The sequence below is a fragment of the Gymnoscopelus microlampas genome, assembly GCF_963454915.1.
Source record: "Gymnoscopelus microlampas genome assembly, chromosome: 13".
Taxonomy (NCBI): Eukaryota; Metazoa; Chordata; class Actinopteri; order Myctophiformes; family Myctophidae; genus Gymnoscopelus; species Gymnoscopelus microlampas.
The window spans coordinates 11,914,277-11,939,276 of record NC_139950.1 but is presented as its reverse complement, the minus strand read 5'-3'; the positions used below and the strand labels follow the sequence as shown (position 1 = coordinate 11,939,276).

At 44.7% G+C, this 25,000-nt stretch overlaps 1 protein-coding gene across 1 annotated transcript in view; it reads left to right on the top strand.

Annotated features, from left to right (window-relative positions):
* hpse2 (heparanase 2) overlaps window positions 1-25,000 on the top strand; it is a gene marked incomplete at both ends in the record, with an annotated part of 117,145 nt that overhangs the window by 82,248 nt on the left and 9,897 nt on the right. The window contains 3 exons of the mRNA XM_084075989.1: window positions 13,383-13,476; window positions 15,205-15,311; window positions 16,102-16,216. Coding sequence (XP_083932115.1) covers window positions 13,383-13,476; window positions 15,205-15,311; window positions 16,102-16,216 — 316 coding nt within the window. The remainder of the gene's footprint in view (window positions 1-13,382; window positions 13,477-15,204; window positions 15,312-16,101; window positions 16,217-25,000) is intronic.

The window sequence follows — 25,000 nt, the reverse complement described above, 5'->3', positions numbered from 1 at the left end:
CACACAATTATCAAGTTCTTTTGGGTATTCTCATTGAGGACTTCCCAACCTATTGTTGGTCGTCAATCGGGATGAGAACCACTAGCCTCCGCATGTCTCTGTGAAGGAAGGTGGATGGCCACGACACCCCATCTTTTTCCCATCTGGGACCAGCTGATGGGCAGATTCAGACGAGTCTGCACTTTCACGTCGCGGATGACTCCCTGGCCATCGAAGATGGACTGCCCGAAGTCGACAGAAAGGGTAGGTGGAAATCAAAGCCCTGGGTACCTCCCATGGGTCCCACCCGCCAAAACAGCAACGAGTTGGGTGTAATAATGTCCACTGAGTCTTCCAGGACCTGAGTTCCGGCTCCGATCGGCCTCTCATTTGAGAGATTTGTAGGACCGCCGCCTCACGCTCCTTGACTGAGAGCACAGCCTCCCACTGCGCCTGAGAGCTGGTCCTGCCATGCTTCCAGACGTGCAGTATTCTGCGGACATAGCCCACGGCCCCACAGAGCACCGATAAGGTGCGGCTCCTCGTCAGGTCCATCTGGCTCACGAGAACCGCTCCTCCCAACCTCTTCGTTCCATCGCCAGACGCCGCCTCTGGCCTCCCACCGTGACTAGACAGGGCCCTGGGCAGCTTGAGGCAGAGGTCACCTCTCTTCGGTACGGCCTCGACTCTCACGACCGCCTCCAGTCCGGGTGGGCATCCGAGGACGGGGCCCAGCACATCTGGACCCCCGAGCAGGACGCTGTTTGGGCTCACCTCCCTGCACTCCTGGCTGCTATTCACGACGTTCCACGCCGGCATGGTGACAGAGTGTGGGCTGGCATAGGTCTCCTCCCCGGTAGCCACCCTGACCGTCTCCTCTGCCGCCTCCGTCGCGCCCTCCAACGGCACTTTCCCCGCAGCCTCGTCTGCAGGATCAGCTATGCCCTCTGACACGACCTCCGCGTTGCAGGCAGCTGTAGTCGTAACCCTCACACTGCCTTGCTCTGGATAGTCCTGGGGAATCTTGACTCTTACGGTCTCCGATCTCATGGACCAGGCAAAATGAGTGTGCGCTGCTCTTTCCACATCCTCGCACAGATCAGGATGCGCCCCACTGACGGTCTTCCCCAGTGGGCCGTCCCATAGCACCAGATCGCCACACCTCCCCATCCATTTAGGGGCGAGACGACCCTCTCGGGCACTAATGAGCATCTCCACTTTGTGTGGACGCCTCAGATCCCCCGGCTGGACTTCATCTGGAAAGAACCCCTCCAAACGCTCAGAGTCCACTATATAGTTCACCTTGGCAATCTCGTCAAGTCCATAACATATCATGTCGTAACTGTGCAAAGTGCCTTTCTCCATTTCCACCTTGAGGCCCACAGAGTACCTCTTTGTTTTGACCTTGGTCTCCATCCCACCCACACCATGCACGACCAGCGTGACAGGCTCCCCATCCAGCCCCAGTCTTTCTGCCGCCTGGTGGGTAACATAATTTGTGTCAGACGCAAGGTCAATCAAAGTACCCACCCAATCCCCCCGTTTAGTTGTGACATCAAGTAACATCAGGAGAACTGGGCCATCTTCTGGCCTCCCACTGTCCGCACACACCGTTGAGGACGCTTTGTTCGTTATGGCTTTGCGAACTACAGCCAACTGCTCTGGTGACAGGTTTGCCTTAGCAAACATGGCCTCTTGTTCCACCGTTGGGCCCCGGGAGTTCCTCTTACTCTCCCCGTTAGCACCCCCACTAGCAACACTCCCCTTTGCATTGTCCGTGGGCACAGTGTCACTAGAGGGTTGCGTTTTGAAGCACAGCATGTAGTGATGATCCGGTGGAGACTCGCCCCTTTTGCACTCCTCCTTTCTGCACAAAAAGTTTCTTATGCAAGACCCCTCATGTGGATCCAGGCACTTAAAGCACACTCTGGCTTCCTTTGCTTGCGCCCTCTTCTCAGTCACACTGCCCTTCCTAAAGGTCCTGCACCGATACAACTGCCCAGTATGACCGTTCTCTCCGCAAGCCACACAAGGGCCCTGCGATGAGCTGCCCTCTTCCCCGCTCACTGTTGCCCTGGTAACCGCACGCCGCTCCTGCGGTTTGTCTCCCGGCTTGCTGTGAGGCTTCGGCTCACCTGCCCTGGCATTGTCCGGTCGCCCAGCCTGCAGCTGCTCCTGCCGCGTCAGGACCATCTTCTGGCCACGAAGAAAATATAAAAGGCCACTAAAGCGATTCAATGCGGTGACCCTGTTCAGCGGGTTGCATTGAAATACAAGCCACCGTGTTTGCAACTCGTGCGGTAACTTGCTTTCCAGCGCACGGACCACCAATGGACTGTTAATAGCCCCCGCACACTGCAAGTCAGTCAGGTCATCCAAAGCCCGTTCCACTTTTTGGATTAACTGTAATGTCTCTCTTGGCTGATTTCCCCGCACCACCGACATTTCCTGCAACTCCATGACGATGTCATCAGCGATGAGCGACACGTCCCCGTAACGATCATCCAAACTACGGAAAACGTCATTAGCATCACGGCAATAATCCAGCCCCAGTTCGTCTTTCACCGCTTTATCAAGACTGTCCAGCAAGTGAAATAACAGTAGTTCTGGTAAGCCCGATGGCTCCGCCAAGTTCTGCAGCTTAATCCAGTTGTCCCTCCAGCGGAAATAGTTCCTCCTTTCTCCATGGAACTTGGGTAGGCTAAGAGGAACCAGCTTCAACTTTGGCGCCGCCGCCCTCATCGTGGGGCCCTGTGGGCCTGGCATGGCACCGGGCACAGCGCTCGCCTGCCCCACTCCGCCGCTGCTCAACAAACCTCGCACCCGGGCAGCCTGCATCATGTTCGCGTCCCGCAGCGATGGCATTGGTGGCAGGCCTGGGGGATGAAACAGCGATGCACCACCACCTAGCACATCGCCAGACTGGTGGTCCTGCCCCCCTGATGCCACACCAGTGACTGGTGGCAAGCTTGGGTTGGTCTTCTCTCCTTTAGCTTTCATGCCATCAACAAGAGAAAACGCAGTGAGGTCAAGGACCCCAGACTCAGGGTGTATCCCGGAAGCGTCCCCATGCGGTGTGTTACTTCCTCCACTAAACCCACGCACTTGCCGTTTTAATGTCTTAACGACCTCCTTTAATTCACGGTCATTGTCCTTGAAGCTCTCTCGCAATACACCCCCCTCATCCTTGGGGACAAAGGGGGCCCACTTGTCCGTTAGCTCCTCAAGTTCCGTGACAGCGGTCTCCAAACGCCTACACACGTCCTCGTATTGTTCTGGAGTTATCTCACTCTGTTCCAGACCTTTGGCTTTGTCTAACTCACTATCTAGCCGGGTTTTTAATTTATTAAACTGGTCTGTCACAGTGTCTCTCCATAATGTGGTTTTGAGTTGTTCCATTGTCTCTCTGAACCGTGTGCGACATTTCTCTCCTTTCTCCTTCACTTCGGCTACCTCCTTGCTGTAGTCAGTGTCTACATCCTCCTCCAAGGCGCCCAGGTAGTCATCTGTACTTCCCCACAATACATCATAACATGCCTTGAGCCCCCTCTGCTCGCTTTTTAGCTCATCCGCACTAAACGTGTCCAGAGAATCACCAATCTTATTGACTCTCTTAGTAAAGTCTCTCTGTGCTGTAGCTCGCCTCTTTTTTAGGTCATCAAGTGTCGCCATTGTGACGCTCAGTGGACGAAATAGTCAGTGCAAACAACCTACACTACTTTTTTTCTGTGCTCACCTTGAGAAGAGACCCCCAGATCCAAAATGGCGTCCGTCTGCCTCAAAATGGCGTCTTGCAGTGCACACTCAAGGTATTTAGCTTTTAGCAAGTAGCAGCACGTTAGCTTAGCACAATAGTTGCAGTCAAGGGGGATTAGCGTTAGCTTAGCACGTTAGCTCTCCTGTTCCCGTTAGCGTAGCATCAGAGTCAATGTAAACAAGCAACAGAGTCAATGGGGATTAGCGTTAGCTTAGCACGTTAGCACTCCTGGTCCCGTTAGTTTAGCGTTAGCGTCAATGTAAACAAGCTTAGCACGAAAACTCGTCGTCCCAGTTAGCTTAGCATCATAGTCAATGTAAACAAGCTTAGCATGGATGCATTCTTTCTTCAGTTTTCATGCACATTGTTCTTCAGACAGACACAGTTAATACTGGCAAACGGCTCTTTTAAGACCGTCTCCAGCTTATTGTTACATGCGACGTTAAGGTCACAAGCAACGTTATCACAATGCACAGATCTCAGGGGAAAGGACGTTGATAAACACGCCGTCGTCCTCGCGCGCGCGTCCTCTACTTGTCTCCTGCCGTCTGCAGCGGTGCCGTGATGTCGGCGACGTGTAGGTGCTGCGACGGATGGGCCTGTGCTTGCTTCTCCATGCGATGCAGGGACGGGCTTCCTTCCTCGACCCAGTCAAACCACCGACTTCCACGGGGATGGCGGGGTGTCGATCGTGGCGCAGCTCGTACCCTCCTCTTCCTCACATGGCCAGCGCCATCTTTTTGGCGATAACAACGGACGTAGCCGTGCGTACCTCGCTGCACGGGCTGGTCAATTGCTAAACTTTGGCTTACACCGGGCCACTATGTAAAATAACTGTACGGATATACATGGTTAACTACATTAACCTGTATAAACCCCTCCGCACAGGGTACTGTTTACTCCGGATTGTCAGTGAAAACCACTCAACCAAACTACAAATAAACCCAATAAATAACAACCTTGTCTTTTTCTCATTTATTTACTAAACACACTCATACAAATACAAACACACTTCTACCTAAACTGTGTACAGTATTCTATGACCAGCCCGTGTACTCCACACACGAGGCTTTAGCATATAGCCTGGGTTAGCCAGCAAGCTAGCAGCAAGCAATGGCGATGTAATAATTGCAGTAGTATTGGCAGGTTATTTTACTGTAAGCACAGAAACACACACAAACACAATCATCAATAACAGAAAACGTTACAGACTGTCCGCACACAAATGAACATAATAAAAGTACTCTACATCACAATTATACACTTTTATATACACTAGCGTCTCTGCTCACCAATGGATCGTCCGGCTTCTTAAACAGCAACAAACGCACTGAGGAACGGAAAGACGCGCCTGCGCATAAAGGACTGTTGACGTACTTCCAGAGTCCATTAAAATATGCCCTCCCAAAGGCGGCTTTAGATTGTTCTACGTCTAAAACCCAGCCGAAACATGAACACAACATTAAACCACAAATCACCTCTAAATCTCTTTATAATAACAAAATTATTCTCCCGTCCCATAACCGCAAGAAAAGATTGTATACTTATAAAATAGATAAATAATAACGTAAAAGACGTAATAACCTCGACCAACCACTAGGGAGATCCATCCACTTACTAATAAACTATAAATCACCCCGACCTGTAAACAGGTGAAATATAATTCTAGAACTATATCAAAATAGCATAAAACCTAACAGTCTGTGTACCTTTTGTGCCCATCTATGGCGATCTCATCTGTCTGTCTGTCTGTCTGTGTCCCTCTTATTAGAGCCCTAGCCCGGCCCTGGCCCATGGAATAGGCGACTGCCGCAACTTTACAGCTCGAACCCGGCCCGGAGCCCGACACCCTTTTATTTATTTATTATTATTAATTCATTATTTTCGAGCACTTTCACTGGTGCGTGCAGACGCTGCACTCTTAGCTGCGCTCTCGCGTTCTGATAAAAACAAACCCACAAGAAGTCAATAACGCACACATCATTATTATTATTATTTTTTTTTTAATTCATGGTGTAGACCCTTTAAGGCGCGAGCCAACTTTTCCTTTATCCTCTGGCTGTCCATCGTTCAACAACTGTGTGTGTGGCTTTTGGTGTGCGCGCTGCTGTGCTGTGTGGTGTTGTTGTCACGTGACTACAACTAGCAGCGTGCAGTATAGCTGCAGGCTAGGAGGCTAGCCTAGGGCACATGCTGAGACATGGCCACAATGGTCTAGGGTGAAATTCACTGTGCAAAATGTTTACCGTATTAATATAATGAGGTCTGTGAGCCCGGACCCGGCCCTGGGCCTGATGGTCAAATACAGAAACGGCCGGGCCGGGCCCTGGTCGGGTTCCGACGGGCCTGCAGGGCTCTACCTCTTATGCCCATATATGGAGAACTCTACAGTATATATGTCTGTCCTTGTCCCTTTTATGCCAATATGGAGATCCCTGATGTTATCAGTATATGGCTATATATGAGCATATCGGCCGGATTGGTGGTTCTGGAAAGTCCTTGTGCAATGTCTGTGGACAATGTGTGGAGAATGCCGGAAGAGTGCAAACTGACAGTGGAAAGTAGACTGACTAATAATTAAATGGCAGGTGTAGGGAATTCGACAGGCGTGGGGAACTCCCTCTGGTCGTGTGCAACACGTGTGCCGAATTTCATTTGATTCTAGAGATATTTGGATTACAGAACATACTGTACGTACATATGTACATACGTACAGAGATTCATTGCATTTATTGTACATTTTAAAATCTTAAAAGGACCACTTCACCAATTTTCAACCTATCTCCGTATATGGTAATTGGTCCTCACTAATACTCATTATAAGATGGTACCATTTGTACTGGTAGGCAGGTTTCTGTACTGTCCACAGCCACCCTCTGGACAAAAATGGTACCGTTTTATAATGAGTATAACTGAGGACCAATTATATAAAGCCAGGTTGAAAATGGGTAATGTGGTCCTTTAAATGTAATACTGGAAAGTCAATGGAGAGGCAAATAACAACATTATATTTGGAAGTCATTATGACATCACAGTGATATGATGTCACAGCATCAGTATAACGTCATCAACATGACGTCTGAGATTCGCATGTAAGCCAGGCTGTTAACACATTGACCGCCAGAGGTTAATCTCATAATGTACTCACCAGTGCCAAGGTTTTATTGTTGTTTTTTGTTTTTTTCACGTCGCAATAGACCTTGTTAAAATCTGTAAGATTGAGCTCTGCACTGTTTGTATACATCGCGGACATCTGCCTGGTTCGAGCAGTGAAGACCACGTGTCAAACGGGGCATCCATGTTGTAGTTAGAACGGTTTATGTTAAACAGTGATCACCGAGGAGAAAAAACTACAAGGAGAAAATGGGGTTTCAGTTTCGTCATTAGAACGAGGGCCGCCGGGATCGGCAATGAAATGTGCCGTATCGAAAATTGAAAAAAGTTTTTTTTTTTTTTTTTTTTAAGGAAAAAGCACCCGGACCGTAGGGCTACGGTCTCGGCGCTTAACAGTTGGATTTAATGGACCATAGGACTACGATCTTGGCGGTTAATGTGTTAATAGACCCACCTTGTTTGTTCCTGCCTTGGTACGTTTAGATGTCACACCCAGTGATGGAAGAAGTACTCACATTAAGTTACTTTAGTAAAAGTATCAGTACCACAATGTAGAAATACTCTGTTACGTAAAGTAAAAGTCCTGTATTCAAAATGTACTTGAATAAAAGTGCAAAAGTATATACTAAATATATAATATCCATGGGGTTCTCCAGTTAAAGAACAGAATGGCCCTGTGATGAAAGTGTTCAAATGAACGCACATGCAGTCTTGATGAGCCATTGGTTGCTTTAAGTTAAGTAATGACATTCCTGGAGGTGTTGGCGGAAATCTTTTGTGTGTTCTGACATACTGCAGATTCTATGCTATTCTTTCCACTTTACTTACAGCAATGACCACTGCATTGTAGTGACTATCACACTATAATGCATTATAATAGTGATAACAATGATATGATAGTATTATAATACTTATGAAGTATTATGATACTTATATAAATCATTATAAAATACTTTAGAGGTGTTATGATGATTGTTATAAAGCATTACGAGTAAAGGATAATTATACTGCGTTATAACACATTTATATTTGACCTTCAAGTCATTATAAAATAGTTTATTATTATGTAGTATTATTGTTATCAAGCAGTATGAGAGTTTATGATTGCTTATAGCTATACATGCACATTATTATAAGCAGATCATAGTGCATTATAAATATGTTTATAATGGATGATAGACATGGGCTTCATAAAAAGTGTCACAGTACCAACATTTCACCCAATAATGGGTGATCGAATTTGAACATATCTGTTAGATACGGCTGCCAACTTTCTTGGTGGCGATGACATGCTGACTGGGCTGAATGTGCTGACAGTGTTAAAGACGCTATTTCATTTGTAAAGAAAACACATTTCTTCCACGGCTTAGAGTGCCAATGTAGCTAGTGCCTGCAGGGGTATGGGCAAATACATTGGAGTAAAAAGTAAACATGGAAGTACTTTGCAAAGAGTTCTACTCAAGTGCGTAACCAAATCTGATTTACATTTTGGTCAGATTGGCTGCCGGAGTGTACGTCTCTCTCTCTCTATTAGTGACAGGAAAACTCATGCCGTAGATGTGCTATAAAAACATTGTGTGAAGCATCTGTGATGCTGTGTTGATAGTTGAAATATTTCAGTTTCACTGTGCCATTTGGCTTATGGCAAAGGACACACCCTTCAGTTTCACACAGCAGTGTTACTGATAGAATGATTTAAGACATTTCAATGCTCGTTTCTCCTGCTCTCTTCCATCACTGTACTCAACTTATATTTAACAGCAAAGAAAAAAGTAAAAGAAAACAATTATTTCCCTTTTAGTTTTTTTGGGTGATAAAAATGTACTTGAGTAAAAATACAAAAGTATTGGTATCAAAATGTACTTAAAGTACCAAAAGTAAAAGTACTAAAATGTTTGAAAATAGCAGATATACAAGCTCACAACGCGTCACGATGCGACACTTTGTGAGCTTGTAGATCGGCTATTTTCAAATAGCCTAGGTATAAAATAGGGCTAAAGTGGTGGTACAGTCACTGACTGTACATTTTGAACATACTGTATGTGAAATGGGTCCTCTGCATTGAATCCATCCTTAACTATAGGAGCAGTGAGGAAGTGCCATTAATACGGCACCCAGGGAGCAGTTAGGGGCTTACTGTCTTGCCCAGGGACACTTCGACACGTATACTGGGCGGACCGGGGGGTGAACCCGCGACCTTCTGATTACCAGAAAGAAATCCCAAACTTTCCTTGTTACTGTATTCAGGGCTTTTTGTAGCTCAGCCAAAATTCCCAACTGAGTTCCAGTCCAACATAGCTCTATCTTGGTTTCAATGTGATTCATCCACATGTCAAATGGAATGTATTACCTCGGGGTCTGGATATCCTCTGCAGAGATTTTTGAGCTGTCAATGCGCCTCTTTGATATTGCTCAGTGTTGCTGTATTGAGGATTACTGTGAGCTCCCTGGATGACAGGGGAAAAAGCTACAGTAGTCATCTCTGTTGCGATGACTTCTTCCAGTAATGTCATGAAATATTCAGGATTGCCATAACTCACTCTACCTACACCATTAAAGGGCCATACCGGTGGTCTGGCATGTGTAGCCCATTGACTACCATCACTCACCGTACACTTGATAGTCCCAAACTGTACCATGATTTGTTAGATTCTCGAGGAAACCACTGGATTCCATGAATTCCAGTATGGTATGAAAATCAATTTGCTTGGGATGGGCTATTTGTTTTTGTCAAAGTTACATTATAATGACATTTTTAAGCCATTCTAAAGCGCAGATTCAGTTGAAGCCAGCAGACAGCCATGCACAGAGGCATTATGTTTAAGGCCTGTCCATCCCTCCAACCCTCCGTCCGTACGTCTGTATGTATGTCCATCCCAGCATATCTCAGGAACACCTTGAGGGAGGTTTATGAAATTTGGTACAAATCTCCACTTGGACTCATGGATCAACTCTAGCATGTAACTGTATGTAGTCTTCACTACATACTACTATATCATTCTGGACAGACACGGATGTAAACGGCAACTGGTTGGCAGAGGCATACAGTACATCCGCAATATGTTTTTTTTCATCATCATCTGTCGACCGCAGTCGAGATAAACGACTATCAGGCACGCCACTCTGGTTTATCTCCTATTGCTTTGGCCAGATCTTCCACTTGGAGTCCATTGACTCTGGCAATAGCATCTAGATAAGTAAATGGCCTTCTTCCTGTAGTTGGACAGGAAGTCTCCAGAAGAGTAAGTCAGAGATGATCTGGGTGTTATTGCTCTAGCAGTGATCCGGCGAAAACAACACGTCTCTGGGTGACCGTAGTAAACATTGGTGATGTGTCTCCATGTATCTCTCTTTTAGTTGGATGGTCTTTCTAGGACATGTTCTGCACTTGCATTAGCAGCCTCATGCAGTTGCCACCCAGCCGCTTCTCAAGTTCCCTCTTCATTGTCCATGTTTCAGAACCTTAGTAGGATGCTTTCAACACAGGTATTTCTAGTTATGGTTATCGTGATGGTTATGATTATGATGGCAGCAGACAGTCGTGGCCAAAGGCGTTATGTTTTCGGGTTGTCCATCCATCCGTACAGCCATCCATTCCATATTTCAGGAACGACATTTGGCACAAACATCCACTTGGACTCGAGGATGAACTGATTAGTAGTAGGTGGTCAAAGTTCAAAGGGTCACTGTGATCTCAACTCATTCAATTCCTTCAAAGTCTTCGCTATATGATGCTGTAAAGACAGATGTAAACGGCAAGTAGTTGGTGGAGGCATACAAGCATGTAGTATTTTTAGTGTTGTTATTATTTTCACAATTTCTTCTTTCTCTCGTGTATCATCATCAGATCAATATCGTGCAGCCACACCCACATCAAAGAGGCCGGTCTCCGATGGTGGTCTATACAGGGCACAGGTGGTGATTATGTGATCGGCAGTCTGCTCAAGCTCCCCGCACTCGCATACAGTGCTGTCAGCCAGGCCCCACTTCTTCATAGATGTCATTGAAGCGGCCAACCCCAGTGCGCAGTTGGTTCAGCGAGGTCCATTGCCGGCGTGGCAGATCTTCTCCTTTGACGCCGTCTCCCGGGTCCCAGATGTAGCGGTGACAACGTGTCGGCCCAGCTGACTCCCACTCCTGCTTCCAGGATGCCTCCATCCATGCCTTTGTAGACAGAACTGGGATAGAACAGAAGGGATAGGACTGAGCATCTCCGACATCTCTTGTGCCGACAGCATTGCCTCCAAACAAAATCAAGTTCCGTCACCCATACAGGGTGGCAGGACTTGATTTTGTTTGGAGGCAATGCTGTCGTAGTGGTGTCATGCAAGATATGCCAGTCACGTTTCTGGGCTTTTCTTGCCAGGGAGCGGGTAGCATATCTCCCGAGCATATCTCGTTGTGTGGCACTGAGAGAGTTAATGGCAGCATCAACCTTTTTGGCAACTGAACTCCAGGCGTTTTTTGTTGACGAACGCGTCAGTTCCCTTTTTGCTTGGCTGTTGTTGAGGTGATATGCTGCTGACACTATCTTGCCAATGCTGAGCTGCAGGGGCCACCTACGAAGGTAGGCTGCCAATCGCCCTCCATGTTGGTCGTTGCATCATCATAATGGCCAGGTCATCTGTGTAACGGTATTTTCACAATTTCACAATTGCAATGTAGTCACAAATATGTCTTTATTACCCGGCAACTTACAATAGTGTTGACAAAAAAATTCTTATTATCTCCGCCAGGTGTGTGTGTGTGTTTGTGTGCGTGCACGCGTGTGCGTGCATGCGTATGTTTCTGTCTGTCTGTCTGTGTGGCTGTCTTTGTGTGTGTGCACAGCTATTCTCAGAAACCGCTGGACCGATCTGCGTCAAACGTTTTGTGCATGCTGCCAGTAGGCCGAGGTAGACACCCCCCCGCCCTTCCACCCCAAAAAAAAACAGCCTCATGCCGCTTTATGTTTTTCCTGTGAACCGTAAGTGCACCATTTTGCATTCTTTGCTACTACTCCTCCAAAAATCACACAAATTGCTACACATTGTCTCTGGAGTCATGTGATGAACATGTCTCACACATACATATCCCATTCCAATTGGCTATAATTGGCTTCCAAATTTTGCGGAAGGGGACAATTTTACAAAGAATGCCAAAAACATAATGCATCGACCGACCCTACATTGAATCACATATTATATACTCTAGACAAGGCAGTGGCAAACGTCATTTCACTTAGGCCCATGAGGGATAAATGCTACAAGTGTTTGTTAGTGTTTGTTAAGTTAGTTTTGTACCAAATTATACGTGACCTCAGGGGTGATGTGTCAATGAGTGTCAAACAGGTTTTTGCTATTCCAACCGTTTTCCTGTATTGGCATAGAAATTTAGTGGGAGGAGCACACCTCCAAAAGCGCTTTCACTTCTGCCGATAGGGGGCGACACAAATGCGAGAAGTTGAGCTGTATGTCATAGAAGCGCAATTTCCCTTTGCAGCTTCCTCAGGTCCTGACGGCTGTAACCCATATCATACACAGCCGTGGTTAGACCACCCGGCCTCGAGATATGCGCACCACGGAGCACCCCTTTCTAGTTCAGTCTATTGTTACTTTGAGAACTAAATCCCGCAAATGCAAATGCAGATGCAGTTTTTGAATTTTATTGTGCAGTGAACAGCGTGTGGAGTTTCCCAGTTCCACAATGTCCTCTGGAAATAGTAGCTTCAAAGTAGCTTCACATTTCCAGCTGTAGAATGTATTGTAGTTTAGCCATGATTCTCTGCTGTGTACGTCTGTTGTCTGCAGCTCTGGCTGTTGAGGTGGAAGCTGGCTGTCGCTGTCTGGTTTTCTTGGATGTTGTTTTGGAGAAGCTTCCTCTCTGCCCAAAGAAATGCTCCTCTGGACCGGGCCACAAGTTCCCAATAATATCTTCTCACCATAGCACTCAATCTCTGACTATTTCTCTTGGCTCTTGCACACATGCAGCTACATACAAACACAAAGGGATATGAACACACACACGCACGCACCCACAAGCTCATGCGCACTTGCGCACGCATACACACACACGCTCACACACCCGCAAGCGCTCACACACACTCTCACACACACACACACACACACACACACGCACGCACGCGCGCGCGTGCGCGCACACACACACACACACACACACACACACACACACACACACACACACACACACACACACACACACACACACACACACACACACACACACACACACAAACAATGTCTGTGGTTTGATGTCTCAATCTCTGTGCCATCTGTGTATTTTCAGCTCTTGTCTTCTGCATGCCCGCATTTTGACAGAAAATTATACTCTACATTGCATTATACAGATGATTTGTGATCTGATATATTGGTCATAACTTGTTGCAGTTATAATGAAATGATAATTACACATTGTGAGCTTGTAGAGAGCTTGTACTGTAGATCAACTATTTTCAAGTGTAAATGAAGCAATAGTAATCGCACACGGAGTGCAGGCAATACAATGGACAATCCTCTGTCATTTGCCCGTACAGTTATTACATGGATGGCAGAGTCAACCGAGTGGAGGACTTCTTGAAAACGCGGCTGTTGGACACGCTGACAGAGCAGATCGGTAAAGTAATCAAGGTAAGAGTTAGGTCAGCGTACATTATCAACCCATATTAACCCATATTTAACCCATTAAGACCTGAGGCTGATTCTCTAAATGCCTTCTAAATCAGTAGTTCTCAAACTTTTTCGTGCCAAGGACCCCACAATTGTTGTTAAAAAAACACTTTAAAGATTGTGTATCAAATGACACAGATTCTTTCCCGGTTTTAATGGGTTAAACCCTATAATATACTTTGTTGTATGTGAACTAGCACTAAATAGACCATACAAACTTTTCACCAACAAAACATAATCAACAATTTTAACCTAATGTTCATCTACATCTCCCGAAAGTTCATCTATTTTGGTCAACTACTTTCGCAGCATACATTTTTTCAGAATGTTCCTCTATTTTTGCTGAATGTACTTCTATCATGACATCGACGCTAGGGTTCAGGGAGTTAAAGATAAAGTAGTATAGTTAGGTTGATGACTCAGTCACTCAGGGTATGATTTGTTACTTTGTTTATTATTGTGTTTGTTGTGTATTTGGATATTGCCCACTCTGCACTTATTCCACCCCGTCCCTGAGGTTTCTTTAATTTCTCTTCCCCTCAATAATTCTTTCTTGGGAGTTTTTCCTTTCCTTGAGGGACTAGTGACAAGGTGCGTGGTTTGTTTTCTTTGTTAAATATGAGTCTATGAATCCCTGAAACAGTGATTAAGGGCTATATAAACCAAGTCGAATTGAATTGGGTCAAGAGAGGCGACAGCGAATGGGCTTATTTTCATTCAGAGACTTACGTTTAGTTTCCCTTTGACCAGGTCTTGCCAGGCTGTATATCAGTTTACATCCCTGTGTCTTGCGAGCATACTGACACATGTGTGCTGCACAAGTGTTTCAGGGTGTGTGGGTTGTGTTCACAATGAGGTAATATTACCAACGCTTGCTGCTGCAGCAGACTTGCTAAGCTGAAGCCAAGGGCCGGTGCCAAAGTTCTCTCATGCCGCAGGACAACAGGAGTGAGCACCAGGAGGAGGGCTTTTACTCCAGAACGCAAAACAGAATTATGTCCATAGGTCTCATACTGTACACTTGCTGATCGGCTGAAGCGTGTGACATTGTACAGTGTACGCATCTTTGAATCGGTGCATCTGTTTAACATTTGCTTTATCGATAATAAAGTGTCTTGAGATACTGCCGGCGTCAGGTTTCAAAGCAACGAAAAGCGTACAGCCTGGACGGGAGAACTTAGCACGGTTACTCCTAGATAATGGATTCTTCTAATTGCCCTCAAAGTAATTTAGAAGGAGTGAGATGTCCTGTTTTTACTGGTGCTGAGCCAGTTGGAACAGGCAGCATAGTGAGATGTGCTTTTCCCAAAGCTAATTTCAGATTCTCAATAGTTTTTTTGTCCTGTTAACCACTTAAACCCTATGTACTTCACTGTACATCAAATAGTGAATATACTGATACTGGTAGATCATCCATTTTCGATTGCAATTATTGCATATTTTTGCTGAATGTTTTGATTGATTGATTGAATACTTTATTAGTCAGAAACGTAAACAGCATGTGGTACAGTAAGACATTAAGGCTTGAAGGATAACACAAAAAAAGTCCTGGGGACTTGTTTGCCTATTATGACATCCCCAGAACAGGGATGCTACGCTTCATGTGGTTAAAACAACATATACATACATACATACATACCCGTACATCCTCAGACCTGTCACTGTGATGCTTGTGTCCTCTCCTTTCAGGTCGTGAACACACACGCTCCTGGGAAGAAAGTGTGGCTGGGTGGAGTGGGGCCCGCATGGGCCGGAGGCACCAATAATCTGTCTGACACATATGCTGCTGGCTTCCTGTGAGTACTGCTACGGCACAGGCCCAACGCCATACACCCGTTGAAAATGTGTTATTTGTGACGTGGCAGTATGACGAACTGCATTTCTGAATGACTTGAAAGCTAGGCCTCTGAAATGAAAGACAACAAAGTTAAAGAGGGTCTAAATGATAAGTTGGCCTAATATGTTGTGTTTTGTTTTTCTAAAAAAACAAACCCAAAAAGAACCCTCATGTTTGGGTGTTGTAGGGGTAAAATTCCTGTCCGTCACCGCGGAGACTGGGGTTTGATTCATCCGTTTGCGGGCGGGAAGCTGGGTGGGGAGGGCATTCTCTGTCGCTGCTGCACTAGCGACTCCTACAGTATGGTCAGGGTGCCTGTTCAGTGGTGTGTGGAACTAAGAGGAATAGCATGTTCCTCCGCATGCATTACGTCCTCCTGGTGAAACTCCTCAGTGTCAGGTGAAAAGAAGCAGCTGCCAACTTCATGCTATCGGTGGACTCACATGCTTGCCTAATGCCTACACCCCCCCCCCAAAAAAAAACAACTGCAGGGGTCAGCAGTGACAGGGACTTGGACATTGGCATAATGACTATATTGTGAGGAAAAAAAGGAAAAGAAAACAATTGCTGTTTGATCGATTTTGATTGATTGATTGATTGTGTGTGTGTGTGTGTGTGTGTGTGTGTGTGTGTGTGTGTGTGTGTGTGTGTGTGTGTGTGTGTGTGTGTGTGTGTGTGTGTGTGTGTGTGTGTGTGTGTGTGTGTGTGTGTGTGTGTGTGTGTGTCTGTGTGTGTGTTTTACATTGCAGGTGGCTAAACACGCTGGGCATGGCTGCCGTGCAGGGGATCGATGTTGTTTTACGTCACTCATTCTTTGACTATGGTTACACACACCTGGTAGACCAACAGTTCAACCCTTTACCTGTGAGTCTCTCCAACATCTCTCGTTCTTTTCGGCAAAGGTTTCATTTCCCTGTTGCTCATGTTTTGTCACACGAAAATAGCACAACAATAGCATGACAATTGCCCACGCCCAATCTACAAGCTCACAATGTTATAATAGTGGCCGTCAGCTTACAGATGTAAACAAAACAATAATTTTGGACCCGCCAAAATTATTATTTCATAATCATAATTAATGTAATTAATTTTTTTGGAAAAGTGATATTCTGCATATACTTGAAAAGCTCTGTTTCATTGTATTATTCATCTACATAAAAGTAGTGTCATTTTTAAGTTTTAGGGTATGCTCTGTACCTGGCCTTTCTAGTCTGCCTCACTGGCACCTCTTGTTCTTTCCCGTGGGAGCTATTAGCTGAGATGAAAGGCATTTAGTGGCGTTGAGAGGCTGGATGTGGGGGCAAAATGCCGTGTAACCTTAGCCCTTTGTCAGTGGCTCAGGACAGTGTCACCGCTCCCCACCCCCGTCACAAACTGTGCACTTCTCTGTGCAGAACCGTCGGCCGGTGAGAGATCTGAAACCTGAGACACTGGTACGCACTGGCATGTTAGTGACATCCCCCTGCAACACTGTGTGAAGTGGATCGATACAGTCCCACGTTCCTTTGTAGCTGCATGGAGACTGAACCATACTAAGGCAGGGGTGCAACAAACCTATTCAGTGGTCTCAAGCCAGGTGTACTTGAGCAACTTGCATGGGGTACATGGAAAGATTGGGGTCTTATTACAATATATTTCCAAATGATGGTCAGTTCATTAGCCCATTTATACAAGGGTATGCATGCGCTGCAACTAGTCCCCCCCCCCTGTCACCTGTTACACTAATATGTGAAGATCACATATTAGTGTAACAGGTGAAGATCACGCATGTCAAAACCAATACATCCTTAGTCACCCAAACCAACTAGCGCAAACAAACATGGATAAATGGCTCAAACACCCAGATGTTGTTACTCAGGATTCAGGTTCAGGGGAGCCAGATCACAAACACTGGCAGTTTGGTGAAAAATACAATGTATATGGCTTTACCGGCACATCCACAGATCCACTGCAAGCTCAATGTTCTCTTTGTGGCATAGAAAGTCAAAGATCTAATTCTGACTGCAGCCACAGTTTCGGCTGAAACTATTATTGACAAGAAAGCAGCCCATGCACTCAAGACAGTTCCATTATCAAACAACACAATGTCCCTTCAGATTGATGATAGGCCTACCATATGTCCTAATATTGTTCATCTCGGTTCATCAGCCAAACATGTGAGGGGCTAAAGGCATGGCAAAACAGTTCAAGGGGTACATAAGACAAAAAAATGTGTTAAACACTGAGCTATGTGAAATTCGTATCTGATACCGATGCATATAAATGCATAGAGCTCGGTTGCTTGTGTACATAAAAAACGACCATATACGTCGTTGACTGTTAACAGCAGGCTTTGTTCATGATCCTAATGTTTACCTGATCATCTTGCGGTCCTAGATTGGTTGTTTGGTTCATATTTCAGACAATTGATAGTCTCGCGTAGCCCGACGGTCAGACACCTCTGCCTAACCGATACGTCTGGTTACATCTAAATTCAAAGTAGTACTGTAGCTAAAACTGTGTGGAAACAATTCAGAGGTTTAAAAAAAAAGATGACTGCATTGTAGAGCAATGCAAATACTTTATTAACACATTACCCGCCAAGATATTAAACATCATTTTTTATCCCCATGCCAGCGTAATTACCTTAAATCGATGATCTTTGAAACGCCGGGGAAGCCACGTTGTGTACAAAACAAAACAAAAGCGGAGGGGCTATGGCCCGTTGAAAACGGGTGGTTTTCATCACAAAAAAAAGAAACTGAGTTAGGAGTGTTTTTCTAAAAATCCTATAGTTGGGCCGAACGGATGTCTGTTTTTTTGGAATGACGTCACATCCGGCTTCTCTGAGTGACGATACGGTATATGCGTTCTTGGCCGGAAAGTGATGCATTTGAAAGAACGCATATATGTGTTCTTGGCAGGCGATGTGATATGGGCTGGCAGTCCTTCATATTGCGACAGTGATATGGAACAGTGATATTGGACAGTGATATGGGACAGTGATATGGTTGTAAAGGCAGCTGGCGTGGGTTTGTTAATGCTCGCTACTGCTCTAGCATCTACATTGAATTCAGATGACACCAGTTTATCTACAGGCAGAGCTCTCCTAGATAATTGAGGATATTCACTAACAGGGAAGATTCTATCTGCGTCGTTCATTCAGACGCTCATTGAGATGAAAACTACTTATTGCAATGATATTGCATTGTATTTGGTGGTGTGACTGTACCACCATGGTGCTCCAGAACAATCTGTGTAAGCATGGCACAGACTCTGACTTCTCGCCTTCTTTCACCAGCTACAAAGTAGGCTTGTTTCCTTTTCCAGTCTGAGGCTTAGAGAGCTCACCAAACAGTTCAGCCATGGCTGACCTGGCCTCTTGACAAGAACACATGATTGAGATTCCTCTGGGTGTCCTCTCCCTGGACAGACACCTAAATGACAAGCTGTTATGATAACTCACTTTTGATACCAGTGGTGTAAAGTAACATTTACTCAACTACTGTACTTAAGTACAATATTGAGGTAATTTTACTTTACGGGAGTATTTCCAATTTCTGTACTTTTACTTGTACTCCATTAAATCAAATACTGTATTATACTTTCACTCCACTACAATTATTTGAAAACTTTAGTTACTAGTTACTTTTTTGATTTTGATTATTATTACAAAACTTCAGCCCTATATACTTTTCGGCAATTTGAAAATAGCCGATCTACAAGCTTACAATGCGTCGCGATGCGACGCATTGAGAGCTTGTAGATTTGCTATTTTCAAAATATTTTTATAAATGTTATGCATTTGAAAACTTGCGAAATGGGACATTCTGCATAAGGAGTGCTTTCTACTTTTGGTACTTTAAGTAGCCTACATTTTGATACCAGTACGTTTGTACTTTTACTCAAGTAAATGTTTTATTCCGGACTTTTACTTGTAACAGAGTATTTTTACATTGCAGTATTGATACTTTTACTTAAGTAAGAAATGTGAATACCGACAGTGTAGCAGCAAGTATTTCAAATTGAACATGCACAAGAAAATGATCACAATCCTTCTTCCACGGTCACAGTCTCTGTGATGATGAGGCTGTTGAAGATTCCGTCACGACAGGCATCATCCACATAGGAAGCGCCTTGAACCCTGGGTCAAGAGCTGTGCATGTTTGGAGGAAATCATGACAAGCAGAGTGTCTGGTTCTCTCTGACGGAGCCTTGATTTGGATGTTCTTTCCTAACAGTGATCAGTGGTGGAAGAATTACTCACAACATGTTTTACTTAAGTGGAAGTAACAATACCACAATATGCAAATACTCTCTTACAAGTAAGTTCTGCATTCCTGAAATTTGCTCGAGAAGTATTGGTATCAAAGTGTACGTAAAGTACCAAAAGTAAAACTCTCTATGCAGACAGTCACATTTCAACAAGGTTTCAAAATGTATAAAAAATCTTTTGAAAATAGCAGATCTACAAGCTTTTCAAGTAGCTGATGTACAGTATAAGATAGGGCTTAGTTGGTTAATGTATGTTTTGTCTGAACCCATTTTTTGGGCGAGAACCCCTATTTGTAACTATAACTTTCAGGACGGGAACCCCTTTTGGCTTCTTGTTGCTATGTACAGTACAGTACAGTATATAGCAACATAAATGTTTTGTAATTTTTGAATACACATTTGAAGTTTTTCAGAAAACTTAGGTCAGTATTTAGAAGGCGTTTTTAGAATCGGCCTCAGGTCTAAATGGGTAATCCAAATCTGCAAAGTAACTAGTGACTAAAGCTGTCAAATTGAAGTGGAGTAAAAGGTATTTACAACCAAACCAGAGGCCTTATTGATAATGGGGGGTCTTCAAGTTATTGATTCTTGTTTGTACCGTGTGCTGTTTATGGCGTGCTTTCTTAATATGTTCAAACCGGTATTGTACTCGGAATTGAAGTTCTGCATGAAAACAAGTCAACTTTTTTCACTCGTTCGTTACACAGCTGTTATTTCTACATTGCAGTATTGATACTTTTACTTAAGTAAAAATTGTGAGTACTGCTACACATAGTATAAACCAACCAGCATCGACTGGTGACACAGTGAATGCTGTGTCACCAGTCGATGCTGACACAGTGAATACCTACAGTAAATGTTACTACAGAGGGAGGCTGGGGAGGTGGAGAGAGTTTGATCACTGATGAGCTGCGGTTGCGGTAGCAGCGAGAGATGTTGAGCGCGTAAGAAGAGTGAGCGCCAGTCTTCCTAAATAGACAGCGTTAGTCGTTCCGTTATTCCAAAAGGCTTCATTGTGTTCAATCCAAACACATCTTGTTTGCGTCCTCGAAAATGATATTGGATGTATAAAAGAGAGATCTCATCTTGGATGACGCTTCACTGTCGGTTGGTCCAAAGAGAGAGAGAGAGAGAGAGAGAGAGAGAGAGAGAGAGAGCGAGAGAGAGCGAGAGAGTGAGAGAGTTAGTGATGAAACGCTACCACCTGCCATGCTCGTAAAAATGATTTATCAAACACAGACCAGTGGATGTCTAAAAATGGAGAATGTCTTATTTAAGCCAGAGCAGGGCTGGGTGGTTTGCATTAAGGGGACCTAAATCATTGCTCTCACAATGCGGGATAATGAGCATGGAAGAAATATGTATCTCCCACACCTACCGTTACTGGACTATATTTTTATTCCTATTTTTTTTTTTATAGCTGCAATATGGCTGGATGTCTGGAGCTAGGCTGCGCGGGCCTATACCTGCTGAGAGTATTCAGTGCAGGGCCAACCTGTCTTCGGCCCAGGACAGGAGATTTATCTAGGACTGATTTTTATCTATTTCTGTATCTGAATCAGTATGGTAGAGTATGTTAATATAACTACTACTGTAGTACACATCTGCAGTGGTTGGAGGTGTTCTCCTTGCTCTTCCATCGAGACATTTAACCCATTAAAACCGGGAAAGCATCTGTGTATTTTTTTTATTTTAGCCACTTTAACCATTATTTTATACTTTGGCTATTCAAAAATGTTGAAAATGTGTGCAAATCTTTAAATATCTATTTTTAAGCAACATTTTTTTACGCAAATCTTTGCTTTTGGGGGTTTCTGGACAAAACATTTTTGAGATGGGGGTCCACGGCCAAATCTATATAATTTTAGCACCACTGACATGAAATTTACGGATTGCAGCTTTAGCTCAGAGAGAGAAGTGGCCTACCGTACATATATAAGATGACCTGGCTGACATTTCTCCAGGCCGAAGGAGGATTCCCTCTTGACTGCATGGTAGATGTTTGGTTTCCTGTGTGGGATACCAGGGTTCAAATCCCGGGTGTTGCAGTTGCAATTACTTCTTTCCGTTGGGAGAGGACACATAGAACTTACGGATTGTAGCTTTATTATTTAAAAAAAAACACACACAGACATAATATATCTTATAAATATATAATAACATATATGTTTTCGCTGATTCACTTTTTCTCTTCTTCGTAATGTTTGTGATTTCCCTGGCCAGAATTTGGTTGGTGCTGCTCAGATCATAAAAAGCCATCAAAATGCCTTCTCCTTCTTCTTCTTGTTTTTCCTATGCTCCTTCCCTCTCCTCTCCGTCTGCATTATTTAGTCTGGGAATGACGGGGTCTCCCGCTAGGATCACAATGCTTTTAACATGGCTGGATGTCTGGAGGCTGCACGGGCCTACCTGCTGGGAGAATTCACTGCAGGGCCCAACCTGTCCTCTGCCCAGGAAATTTACGACCCGGCCCCATTCCTCAAATCACTCCCCATTGGTAAACTGTGGACCCTAGTCGAACCCCCTGCCCGACCCACTCGACGTCCCGACCGCTTCACCCCCACCTCCCTGCTATGCTTTCATCCCCCCTTTCGACATTGCCCTTCCATCTCTTCAGTCCCTCTCTTTCACTGGCTGTCTGTCTTTCGCCCCTCTCCCCCAGCGGTAAAGCTCAGAGCTATACAGTTGAAGTCCCTCCGTGAGTTGTCTGTTTCATGATGTGAGGGAGAGTCCCACTATAGAGTGGTCCAGAGATGTTGTATTTTTGTAAAAGGAAAGGAGGAACGAGCATCTTTCTGGTTTCCTCAATGGGATTTTTTGCATCTGTCGCTGACAGGCAGGGGGCACCATGCGTCCCTCCAAAGGTTACAGCTTCCTCATGGCCCCCCGATCCGTTACTCACACTCGTCTCTTGCTACCCATTTAGAGTTCCACGCCTTGAAAAAAAAACGTCATGACACGCAGGGGCATCTTTGTTTGTGTACAGTACTTCTCTCTTGGATTTGAACTTGAGACTACATTTCTACATGAAGACGGAATCTTTGGCTTGGCTAGGAGAGATAATGGGCGCATGAGCTTCGTGCAGTATTACTTATACCCAACACTAGGGTCTATAAATGCCTCAATGGAAGAGTAAGGAGACCACCTCCAACCTCTGCAGAGCTAGTTACAGATGTGCCACTTCAAAACTTCACATGTCCTGCCATCGCCAAGACAGTAAATTTTCAGGGGATTCCCAGGGCAATAAGAGGGACAAAGAAGGGCATTTAAAATGCTGAATTATTTTGATGATCACTGCTTTTATGATGCTAATTAATTTGAGCAACTGGTCAAATCACCTTTCGCCTCATAATGAGTCTGACACCTTCTTAAACACACATTCTTTTGTTCTCATGTATATGGATGTCTGTTGAAGGGAAAAACGGGGGTGTGTAGTGACAACTTCTTTTCAGGGGCAAAACAGTGCATTTTAAGGGCAGAAAAGGGAGGAAAAAAAATGCATTTTCAGGGGACTTTCAGGGAAAGAACAGTAACGTGTGAAGTTTTGAAGTGGCACATCTGTATATTGTATTAACATACACAGATTGGTTAGAATAATCTTTTATTCATTAAAATAAGTTACGGATTTCAGCTTTAAAACAGCGGATTTTACTGTGTGGACGTGTGTTTTTAATGGCTGTTTTCTCATTACCTCGTTGTGGGCAACCTAATTAGAACATACTGAACATTGTTAACCTCTTGTCTAATACAGTTAAATTGAAACCATTGAATTCTACTGGTAAACCTCCCCCTGGATGAAGTTTAATGATGTAACCTCATACTTTGATCTTTGAAATCTCAGGAATTAACAAGGCCTGCAGCGGGTAGACTGAGACTCTCGTTTACCCTAATTAGCCAGACACTAAAGGTTAATTGTTTGGCTCCTTAATAATTCCCCATACTTTTTTTGCACTGGTTTGCTTGAGGTTTGATACATCTCTGGTGTGTTTTATGTTAGTTTCTATAAGCCTAATTGTCCCTATCTCCCAACCTGAGTGTTTGTCTTAGAATTAGGGCAGTATTTCCCAACCTGGGGTCCAAGTCCCCCTTAACCCTTAAGGGGGCGCCGCACATGGTAGTTTTGGGGTAGTCAGAAATGTTAAACAATGTTTCCTAAAATCATAATACATTTTCCTGGTCCATTTCCAAATAAGCCCTTGCTTTCATTCACTGTCATTCACTGTCTCTGGCTCCGTGTTCTCATTGTCATATCAGTCCAACTCGTCATGCAGTATTTGTTATCCTGTACCTTTAACATAGCTCAGTCCCACATGTAACAGTTGTGAAATACAGTAATAACAAAGTGGTTAAACATGTTGTGCATGCATACTGTACGTGTTAAACGTGCAAGCATGCGTGTGTGTACGCAAGTGCGTGTGCGTCGCGCATGCGCATGGGGGTTTCTCATCTTTTGTCAGATGTAAGAAGGAGGCTTCTGTTGCTTCCACAGTGTGTTTATGTGCGTGCACGGGTGCGTGCACGTGTTCGCAGCAGGGGGGGGCAGACAGCGATAGACATTCCATGCCAGACAACCAGAAGAACATCTCCGTTGCTCTCAGAGTGAAATACTCTGTGGTTGAATCTCCAGGCGAAAGACCATCAGGATTTAAGACATCAGCTGATATTTCACAGTAATTCACTTTAGTGCCGCACAAATTGCAATTCAGGCCAGACAATGTTCTCACCCCATTTGCAGACAGTTTTACCACTTAAGCCCTACTTCATCGTACAACGAATAGTGAAAACAGCTGATCTACAAGATCTGTATCAACTATTTTCGACAATATATTGATAATTGCCCAAAATAGGGACGCCAGGGTGAAAGTGGTTAAAATGTGTTGACGCGGGCGGTTCTTTGAATTTCCGAACACTCTGTTGAAGTCTTGAAATTTGAACACAGAGTGAGCCTCAAACGATCTCCGCTAACTGAAGATAGCATCGCGCTGTCCATCTTGTACAAATGAAACTCGCCTCTCTAACCCGAGTCAGAACTGTTCTTTTGTTCCGTTCACCATAATACTAATCATATAGAGCACAGTTTCTGGCCATACATTCATCCCCGCATCCCCTCTTGCCTGTGGTGGCCTAACGCTATACAGTTCTATAGTGTGCTCTGCGCTCCTCGATGCCTGAGCGGCAAATTAAGTTAAAGTCTGCATGGGGAGGGAGAAAAAAAAGAGAAGCCCTTAAATGTTGCCATATGCAGGATTGCATGGGAACTTCCTGAGGACCACATGTTGTTCTCTGAGCCTTTCGGAGAGGTGTTGAGACTGTACAGTCTGCAGTGAGAGGCACGCCGTGGCCACCGGACCCCCGTCCTGCTCCGCAATGATACACCCAAAACAGCAACTTGTG